The sequence below is a fragment of the Octopus bimaculoides genome, chromosome 20 (genome assembly GCF_001194135.2).
Source record: "Octopus bimaculoides isolate UCB-OBI-ISO-001 chromosome 20, ASM119413v2, whole genome shotgun sequence".
NCBI lineage: Eukaryota > Metazoa > Mollusca > Cephalopoda > Octopoda > Octopodidae > Octopus > Octopus bimaculoides.
Window position 1 is genome coordinate 41,676,377 of NC_069000.1, and position 10,976 is coordinate 41,687,352.

The 10,976-nt window shown below is 38.7% G+C and overlaps 1 protein-coding gene across 3 annotated transcripts in view; it reads left to right on the top strand.

Annotated features, from left to right (window-relative positions):
* LOC106875574 (sphingomyelin phosphodiesterase 5) overlaps window positions 1–10,976 on the top strand; it is a 35,078-nt gene that overhangs the window by 12,484 nt on the left and 11,618 nt on the right. For all 3 annotated transcript variants that reach the window (XM_014923780.2, XM_014923779.2, XM_052975169.1), the window contains 3 exons: window positions 5,147–6,178; window positions 7,190–7,265; window positions 9,148–9,288. In XM_014923780.2, coding sequence (XP_014779266.1) covers window positions 5,270–6,178; window positions 7,190–7,265; window positions 9,148–9,288 — 1,126 coding nt within the window. In that variant the 5' untranslated portion in view covers window positions 5,147–5,269. The remainder of the gene's footprint in view (window positions 1–5,146; window positions 6,179–7,189; window positions 7,266–9,147; window positions 9,289–10,976) is intronic.

The window sequence follows — 10,976 nt, forward strand, 5'->3', positions numbered from 1 at the left end:
TTACATTCCCATAGATGTTTGGTATAAGGGACTATTAGAATAAGTATCAGACTTTAAAAAAAAAAAAGAATACCTCCTGGGTCAATTTGTTCAACTGCACCTTTCAAGGCAGTGCTCCAGCATGATCACAACCCAGTGACTGAAGGAAGTAAAGCGTATATGTATGCGAACCCATCCTGCATCCCAGTTTGTGTTGAATTGCCATTCAATGACAGCAGTGGCCCCAAAACATGTGGTACTGAGGAGAGAGCAGACCCTCGATGAACCAAACATGTGATTTTTGGAACTCTTTTGGTTGGTTGGACCACTTAGGTCAGGGGTCAGAGAACTCTTTTTAACCAATGTGTGTGTGTGTGTGTGTATTGGACTGAGTTATGTATTTCTCTATGCCTCTAATTCTTTGTATCTCACTCTTGTTGTCTTTCTCTCTCTCGCCCTCCTTTTTATTGCATATTCTTCTATTTGTCTTTCCCTCCACCTCACCCCATTGTCTCCCTCTCTCTCTCTCTTTTCTCTCTCTCCTAGCCTTTGTATCTTTATTCCATTCGCAATGTTTATCCAAGCCATTTGGCTGTCCGTCTGTTTGCTTGATGGAGGTTGAACTTATTGATTTTGGTATAAGAGGCGGTTGGTGGGAGGAACGGTCATTCTTTGCATCTTTCCATTTGCGTGGGCATAAATATTTCTATAATTCATATAAACATTCTATACATTCTCTCTCTCTCTTTCTCTCTCTCTCTCATGTTTTCTTCTCTTTCTTTCTCGTTCTCAATCTCTATTATCTATCTATAATTTCTACCCCGTTCTCCTGCTTTATGCATCTTTTCCTTTCCCTCTGTCTGTCTGTCTTTCTCTCTGCTTGTTTATCTATCTATCTATCTTTCTATTTCTTTCTTTGAATGTCCATTTGTCTGTCTATTTCTTTCTCCCTCTCTCTCTATCTACCCATCTTGCTATCTCCCCCCCTCTTTCCCTTTCTCTCCACACATGCACACTACACATTGTATAACAAAACTCTGAGCTACAAATCGTTTCTATCTGTTGATAAATCATCAAGTCCTCCAGCCCTGCTCTTTCATAAGGCAAGTTCACAAACAAGTAAGGGTTAGTGACAGAGAGGGCACCCAACTGCAAAACAATGTTTCAGTATGTATTTGCTGCTAGGTTGGAAAAATACATTTAACCATTTGCCTATCCAAAGCCTTTTCATAAGTTTGTCTTAAACGTCCATGCTTATTTCCAGACTCTTAGTTGTCCCTTTTTTCATATGCTCTCAGTAATATAAAGTTTTCTTTTTATGAGTCCCAAGTTAATCTGGTGGTTGAAATAAAATTGAGAATGTGAGTCATATAAGATGCCTGGATGTCAGAGAAACATGTTCTGTGTATCATAAGTGATATACTGGATAGGTAAGGTGTTAATAGAATTCCAGCGATGACCATTATGTCTTTTAAAAAAAATGTTCCATCTGTGATCATCACATCTTTTTAGCCTTTCGCCTGTCCAAAGCATTTTCTTAAATTTGTCCTAAATTTGTCTTCGCTTGTTTCATACATTATGAGTAATATAAATCGTTCCTTTCCTAAGTCCAAAGTTAATCTGGTGGTTGAAATAATCTGGAAATGTGTACCATATACGATGGATGGACATCAGGAGATAACCCAATTTTTTAATGTGGGTGAGATAACGAAGAAGTACCTTTTGTGAAGGTGCATGGCTCAGTGGTTAGAGCGTCGAGCTTATGATTGTGAAGTTGTGAGTTCGATTCCTGGACCGGGCTGCATGTTGTGTTCTTGAGCAAAACACTTTATTTCACGTTGCTCCAGTTAACTCATCTGTAGAAATGAGTTGCGACGTCACAGGTACCAAGCTGTATCGGCCCCTTTGCCTATCCCTTGAATAACACTGGTGGCGTAGAGAGGGGAAGCTGGTGTGCATGGGTGACTGCTGGTCTTCCATAAACAGCCTTGCCCGAACTTGTGCCTCAGAAGGTAAACTTTCTAGGTTCAATCCCTACATCTACATGTATACCATTCCTATTAAGGAGGCCAAAAGTCAACAATGTGTTGAAGTATTGAATCAAAAGGATCTAACCCTTTTAATCCAATCTCTTGTCACCACATTTTAATGGGGAGATAACCCAATTTTTTAATGGGGATGAGATAACCAAAAGTACCTTTGTAAGATTATCCCAAATGTCCAGCTTATTTCTAAGCTCCTAGTAATCCCTTGTTTCATATGTTCTCGGGAAATGTGTCCTATGTAGGCACGTGTCATCAGTAATTACTCGGGATTGACAGTTGGTGACCTTTATGAAGTAAAACACACAAAAAATAAATGAAATACAGGCATGCGACTTAATTGGAGGCAGATTTCCTTCTGCTTTTATAGTACGTAAAGAAAACGTTGTTAAAAGAGTGTACACAGCACGTGTACTACAGCAGTATTAGGTGTAGCTTAAATACTGAGATTGAAAAGCAGGGGCGAATTATGCCAACAAAAAAAACAATTAAATATTTTGCATTTTATGCAGAGTAATCAGAATAACCTTCATAGTTTAATTGAATTAGGGGCATATTTTGCCATAAAAGGAAAATGTTGCTATCGATCTATTTTATTCAAGGTAGGCACGGCCTACCTAGGCGGAACATCCCTGGTCCCATGTGTCATATGCGATACACAGGACAGGCAAAGTACTGGGATTTTAAAAATATAAGTACCAGGGTGGGTTCATTTGAGTAAAATTCTTGAAGGTCGTGCTCCAGCATGGCTGCATTTTAATGGTTAAAACAAGTTAAAAGATGAAAAAACAAAGATAAAAACATAGCTGCTCAATCTGCTTGAAATAACAGCCAAAAAACAAAAAGCAAAAGCAGAAGAAAACCCCAGAAAGGTGACATTAGATCTTGGCCCCATGAGGTGTATCTAGATCCTTAGATACACTGTGCTTGAAAAATGGGCGGAGAGAGGAAAAAAAAGGACTGGATGATCATCATCAGATTGCTTTTTAATTGCAGCTGTATTGGATCTAATCCAACCCAGGGCTAAACAGTAACCTGCATCACCACCACCACCACCACCACCACCACCACTACTGTAGTCACCACCTGCTTCAGCAGCAGCAGCAGTAGCTGTAGCAGCAGCAACAGCACAATAAGCACATTTGTCTTAGATTGAGATAATGACACATACAGTAAACATATATAAACTTGGGATGACCTGCTAATAGTAGTAGTGGTGGTCGTGGCGGCTGTGATGGTGGTGCTTGTGGTGGGTGTGTTCATAGTGATGAGGTGATGTTTCTAGTGGTGGTGGTAGTAGTAACGGTGGTAGTGGTGATGGTGATGCTGGTAGTTCAGTGGCAGCAGCAGCTGCAGAGGTGGTGGTGATGGTGGTGTAAACCTATGCCACTCCCTAGCCTTTCCTTTGCACCAGGTTCCCCTCCCATCAGTTCCCACCTCCCCCAAACCAAAACCACCATCACATTGCTTCTCCTTCCCCACAACTCCTTTCTCACCCCAACCTCTCACCACCACCACCACCTCCTCCTCCATACCCTTTTGTCCTCTTTGCCACATTCACTTTCACTTTGAGGACTTGACTCATGCCAGAGGTGGGGAGGGGAGGGAGGATGAGGGTAGAAAGGGGTGGGTGGGAAGAGAGAGATGTAAGAACCCTTCTTTCCTCTACTGCCTTGCTCTGCCCCAAAATTACTACCACAGCAACAACAACAACAGCTACAGCTAACAGAGCAGTGTCTGCAAAAGCTTTTGGTGTGTATGTGTATAAATGCAGTGCATGCGCATACATCTTTGTGCATCTTCATGCACATAAGCATACAGTCATGCATTATATATATCTGTATAACAGAGATGGATGTATGGCTGTATTTATATATAGGCACCGCCGTGGCTGTGTGGTAAGAAGCTTGCTTCCCAACCACATGGTTCCAGGTTCAGTCCCACTGTGTGGCACCATGGGCAAGTGTCTACTACTGTAGCCTTGGGCCAACCAAAGCCTTGTAAATGGATAATGGATTTGGCAGACAGAAACTGAAAGAAGCTTGTCATATATATATATGTATCTATATATATATATATATATGTATATGTGTATATATATATATATATATATATATATTGTAGTAATGTGTTTTGAATGGCACAACAGTGCATTGTTGTGCCATTGAAAACACATTATTACTATTTATTATTATTGTTTACAAACAATATACAATGCTTCAAGTGAACTACAATACTCTCCTATGTGTGTTTGTCCCCCACCATCACCTGACAACCAATACTGGTGTGTTTATAGCTTACTGAACTTAGTGGTTCAGCAAAAGAGATTGATAGCATAAGAGCTAGGCTTACAAAGAATAAGTCCTGCAGTCAATTTCTTCGACTAAAGCCCTTTAAGGTAGTGCCCCAGTATGGCTGCAGTAAAAAGACTGAAACAAGTAAAAGAATATGGTTTGTATGTGTGTGTATATTCATGTGTGTGCGTGTGTATATATGTTTTCATATCTGTCTGTTCTAGCTATCTATCTATCTATCTATCTATATCTATATATGAGGGTGAGTCAAAAAGTAATGCCATTTTGTTTAGGACTGGTATAAATTACCAACACAGGAACAGGTATCATGCATCAAAATGAAGCTGGTCCTCTGTGGATCACATCCCTACTTCTCAACATAGTCTCAATAGCAATGTTCCACCTTCGAATGAGAGCATGTATCCCTGCCCCGTAAAATTCTGTTGACTGTTCTTTATTTATTTATTTATTTATTTACATATATATGAAAGAAAATAGAGATTGGGAAGTTAATTATTATTTATTATTAACAGCAAATTAATCATCATCCCAATATACACACACACACACAAGTTTATAAAGCAAGATAGAACAAACAGGCTTTAATCACAAATCACAATTATTTCTGTTCAATGATAACAGTTGTTAATTGCTGAGTTTTCCATTCCATGTTATATAAATAAATATTATATACATAAATATGATCCAGTGTCCAGCTTAATGCCAAAAGGGTTAATTTTCTGACTAAGTTGTAGAAAAATATTGAAAACAGAACCAAAAATTGTTGAAAATGTTATCAACCTGCTCTCTTTTCTTTCTTTATATTTACAGGGATTCTTGTTTCTTTTATGTCCACTGTCAACTACATAACTTGTGTTCCTGTAAAGAAACACCAAAATTGATAAGAACCTCTGAACCATCAATTGAGAAACTGTCTCTAGTTCTATCGGAAGAATGTTATACAAAAATGAATTCCAGTTTAATTCCCTCCATTTGTTATTTAATTTGAATGAGAACATTCTCCGTATTTTCCTATGGAGTCTCAACCAACTTCTTGGACTTTTTGTCTTGACCACTCCAGAAATGGACAGTATATTTACCATCCTTTTAAACATGACTCTTGTCTTGCCCTGTTTAGTTCTCCTTTTTGTTACTTTACCATTGGGTATTGTTGGATTTTTCATACGATGTGCCTTGCACCAATTCAGGAAACCCTATGTGTATAGCTACCAAAAACCAATGTTTCTAGACATCAGCAGGGTACCCTGTAAAGTGGCTATCGCCACGTCCAATGTCTGCCTCCTGCCAGAGTTTCTTTCTCGCTACAATAATTTGCTAGACGGTGATCGAAGGGCGCGGTTAATTGGCGAGAGGATAGTTGACGATGAATGTCTGAACCTCAAAAGAAGTAACGACGTTAGTGAAGGCAACAACACTAGAGCTAACTGTGATAATCACGCATTACATTCTTCATGCAATGGTCCAGAAACTGCTTCACACAATAATCTGAATTCTAACTTTTCTTCTTATCACAAAGACAGTAACCATATCCACATGAGAAACGTGAATGATTCAAAAGCTTTCAACAGAGAGATCCTGGCACATTTTCCCCAACTTGATTTTGTCTGTTTCCAAGAAACATGGAACCGAGACTTGGCCAAAAAACTCCTACATAAAATCCATCCTGTTTTTCCATACATAATTTACGATGTAGGTGTGATGAACATGTCCAGCAACAGGTTCCTAATCAACAGCGGACTGATGGTTGCCAGCAAATACCCTGTCGAAGATGTTGAATTCAAGTGGTTTAAGCAGTCGACTTTGGCCTGCCGCTTCAGTGGCAAAGGTTTACTTATGGTCAAGGTAAGCTACTGTCCTCAGCTCATTTTTGTTAGTATTTTATTTTAAGATGATTGGGTTCCAAAGTGGCCTCATAATTAAGTTTGTTGAGCTGTGATGGATACATCCTCTTCATTATAAGCTTATGTTGTTATTTAAACTCAAGTCAGCTCTGATCAGACAGACCCATGATTAACTTGTGAATGTTCAAATTATTCTGACAAATGCAATACTTATATATTCACTTTGTTTTGAATGAAGTATGCATTGTCTTATCCTCATCATCATCATCATCATTTAATGTTCGTTCCCATGCTGGCATGAATTGGACAGCATTTGCCATCTTACAAGTGATTTTGTTGGTTTCCAAACTTCAGTGGAAAACATATCTGGCCATGGGGAATATTACTTCATTTGGAAAACAGGTGAGGGTTGGCGACTGGTAGATCATCCAGCCAGAGAAATCTGCCTCAACTAATTCTCTCTGACTCATGCAAGCATGGAAAAATGGATGGTAAATGATGATGACATCTATCTGTCTGTCCGTCCATTCATCCATGTATCTATCTATTCATCCATCCATCCATCTAGCTGGGTACATACATACCTAGATAGATGAATAGATAGACAGACAAGCAGGCAGGCAGATAAACAGATGGATGGATGGATGGATAGATAGATAGATAGATGAATGGAGAAGTAGATAGATAGATGAATGGAGAGGTAGATAGATAGATAGATAGATAGATGGATGGAGAGATAGATTGATTGCTTCTGACTGTGTACCTACCAATCTATCTACTTGTCTAGCTGTTTATCTATCCGTCCACCCGTCTACACATACATTCAGTTCGATTCTTTCTCTACAGCTTTTGTTCATCATTTTCGAAATTTAAATCCAATTTACCTCATTTCACAAACATGATGACAATGGAGTACAACAGAGAGGAAATAAAACCCAACAAATTCGATTGCCAACTCCATGTGTGTGTAATCTTGTATGCCTAATATTATTAACCATATTTTCTATTTCAGATAGTTCTTGGAGAAGAGAAGACTGGTAAAAGGGCGGTTGGCTATGTTTATAACACACATCTACAGGCTTATGAAGGTTAGTTGTAATGGTGACACTTGTTGGTTCTAGCCCCAGGTCAGCTCTCATCTTGTAGCAGTATGATCAGACATGTCCCTCCATAAACGTGCTGTCTTGGTTATTCTTTTCAATTATGTATATATGTCCTATGCTTGTTTCTGTCATTAGTCTGTGACCATGCTGGGGCACTGCCTCAAAGAGTTTTAGTTGAATGAAATCAATCCCGGTACTTCGTTTTGGGATTTGGTTTGCAAGATTCTTTATGTGAGTTCGTGTGTTGAAGCATATTCTGTTGTGTCTGGGGAGAGTCATTTTCTTTTTGTGCCGTATAATTTAACACACTCACCGGTAAAGACAGTCAAGACTATTGAAAAGGTTGCAAGATGCAACGAAAGTTTTAGGAAAATAAAAATAAGGAATAAGTGGAACTTTTACTGGTGAGTGTGTTAAATTATAAGGCACAAAAAGAAAATGACTCTCCCCAGACACAACAGAATCCGGGTACTTTTTTATTTTTTTAAACATACCTAGTCATGGGGAAATATTACCTCGTTCCAGAAACAGGTGAGGACTGACAAATAGGAAGCAACCATCAAAGATCTACAAATGAACAAATTTTGTCTGACACATGCAAGCATGGAAAAATGGATGTTAAACTGATGACGATAAGAACATGTTCTCACTCTCTTCGTTTTTGCCTTTATTTTGAAGAGGAATTTGGGGGAAAAAAAAGTCAATAAGGAGATATATTTACTGGCACTTGTTTTAATTAACTTTCATGGTTTTAATCAATTTTGGAGAGAAAGCAAATGAATACGTGCTTGTGTGTGTGTGTGTGTGTGTGTTATCAAGAGAGAGAGAGAAGAGTTATAATGTTTACTTTAGCAGTATTAGTTAGACTCTTTACCGACTGCAAGTTGTGGAACCACTTCCTAAACCTTTTTGATTAGAACAGAATTTATAATCAGAATTCTGAAACTCGTTATTTTTTTTCTTATTGTTATATATTTTATTTTATTTATAATTTTTTTTACTGTCTGGGTGGGAGGGGTAATGAGGTTGGCATCGATCTAATTATGGTCAGCTTAATTTAACTGACGGTTTTGCAATATTTATTTGGTTGGTTGTTGAAAATTTAAGTACCGTGGTGCAAAACTGAGAACTATGGGTGCACAAACCCCCGTTTTGTTTCCACACTGATAACGATTGTGTGGGTTCATGTATGTATGCTGGTATTTCGATTATTTCTACTTTTTATTTATTTTTTATTAGAAAAGATTTCTTTTTGCTTTTTGGTTGGTAGCATGACTTGTATTCATCATCATCATCATCATTGTGTTAAAATCCGCTCTCCGTGCTTGCTTACTTGAGGTCAAATGGAGTTTGTTGGGGCAGATTTTTGCAGCTGGATGCCTTTCCTGTTACCAACTCTCACCTGTTTCCAAATCAGGTAACATTTCCCTCCCCCAAGGCCAGACATGTTTGTTTTTTTTTGTTTTTTTTCTTTCATGGAAATCAGGAAGCAAGCAACATTGCTTGTATAACCCTGCCACATCAAAAGCACCCTGCACACACCATAAAGTGGTTGGCATTAGAAAGGGCCACCAGGTGAGGAAACCAAACCAAATCAGACTGGAACTCTGTGCAGCTCTCCAGCTTGCTAGCTCATGTCAAACTGCCCAACCCATGACAGCATGGAAAATGGACGTTAAATGATGATGATGATGATGATGGGATGAGTATTTACAACTATTACATGATGTCTAAGCTAGGTACAGACACACACACACACACACACTCACACACATGTACAACAGGCTTCTTTCAGTTTCCATCTACCTATAGTAGAAAGGATTATTATTATTATTGTTATTATACCTTATTTTATTATCACTCCTAGGTGAAGAGAAAATTTTAGACAAACAACTCAACGATATTGTGGACTGGACCACTGATTTTAAGAAGAGCACCCATCGAGAAAATGATGACGTCAAATTTGACTTTCTTTGTGGAGATTTCAACTTCGACAATTTATCACCAGGTGAGTTTTCTTTGTTATTGTTGTATATTATCATTGTGAGTGTTGTTACTGTGGTTAGCCCAAGGTTGTTGTAGAAAACACTTGCTGCACAGTAGGGCAACCCGAAACAACGTGGTTAAAACGAGGTCCTTAACTACACAGCTATGTCTGTGCCTACGTCGATAATGTTGTTCTTATGGAAATGTTATTGTTGATAATGTTGCTGTTGTTGTTATTGTTATTATTACACTGGTTGCGAGGGTGGTGAGCTGGCAGAATCTTTAGCACATCAGGCAAAATGCTTAACGGCATTTGGCTTGTCCTTATGTTCTGAGTTCAAATTCCACTGAGGTCGACTTTACCTTTCATCCTTTCGGGATCGATAAATTAAGTACCAGTGAAACACTGGGGTCAATAAATTAAGTACCAGTGAAACACTGGGTTCGATGAAATCGTCCAGCCCCCTCCCCCTAAAATTTTATGCCTTGTACTTTTAGGAGAAAGGATTGTTACACTAGTTGTTGTAGATGTTGTTAAAATTATGGATGTTGTTGACAATGTTGCTATTGTCATTGCTGCAGACGTTGCCATTTTATTACCACAGATGCTGTAAGTGTCATCAAAGTTGTTACTGTAGGTGTTGTTAATCTTATTGTCACGGTTACCATGGATACTGTTGTCATGTGTAGTCTAGACTGACAAAATTGTTAGAGCTTTATAAAAAATGCCTTGCAGTATTTCTTTGGGCTTTCTATATTCTGAGTTAAAACCCACCTCCAAAATCAACTTCCTTTGGAGGACCGATGCTGGTGTGTTTACATCCCCGTAACTTAGCAGTTCGGCAAAAGAAACCAATAGAATAAGTACTAGGCTTACAAAAAATAAGTCCCAGAGTCGATTTGCTCGACTCAAGGCGGTGCTCCAGCATGGCCACAGTCAAATGATTGAAACGAGTAAAAGAATAAAAGAATAAAAGAAAAACTAGACACAGACTTTGGAGTGGTGAATTGGTAGAATCGTTGGAGCATTGGAAAAAAACACTTTGTGATATTTATTCTGGCTCCTTACATACTGAGTTCAAATCCTGCCAAGGTCAATAATTGCTTTTCTTCCTTACAGGGTTCAATAAAGTTAAGTACCAGTGAAGTACTGGCCTTAATGGTATTGACTTACCCTACTCCCCTCAAAATTGCTGGATTTGTGCCTAAAATTAAAAACCACCACCATCATCATCATCATCATCATTGGGTTACCTTTACTATCGCCCCTCTAGAGTAGATAAAATAAGTGTGTGTGAATGCATATTTTCTAGGTCATCAGTATTATCTTGTGTAGTAGTAGTAGTAGCAGCAGCGGCAGTAGTAGTAATCTTAGCAGCAGTAGTGGTGGAAGTAGTAGTAGTAGTAGTAGTAGCAGCAGCGGCAGTAGTAGTAATCTTAGCAGCAGTAGTGATAGTAGTAGTTTAGTAGTAGTAGTAGTATAAGCAGCAGCAGTAGTAGTAGTAGTAGTAATCTTAGCAGCAATAGTAGTAGTAATCTTAGCAGCAGTAGTGGTGGTAGTAGTAGTCTTGGCAGCAGCAGCAGTAGTAGTAGTAGTAGTAGTAATCTTAGCAATAGTAGTGGTGGTAGTAGTAATCTTAGCAGCAGTAGTGGTGGTAGTAGTAGTCTTGGCAGCAGCAGCAGTAGTAGTAGTAGTAGTAATCTTAGCAA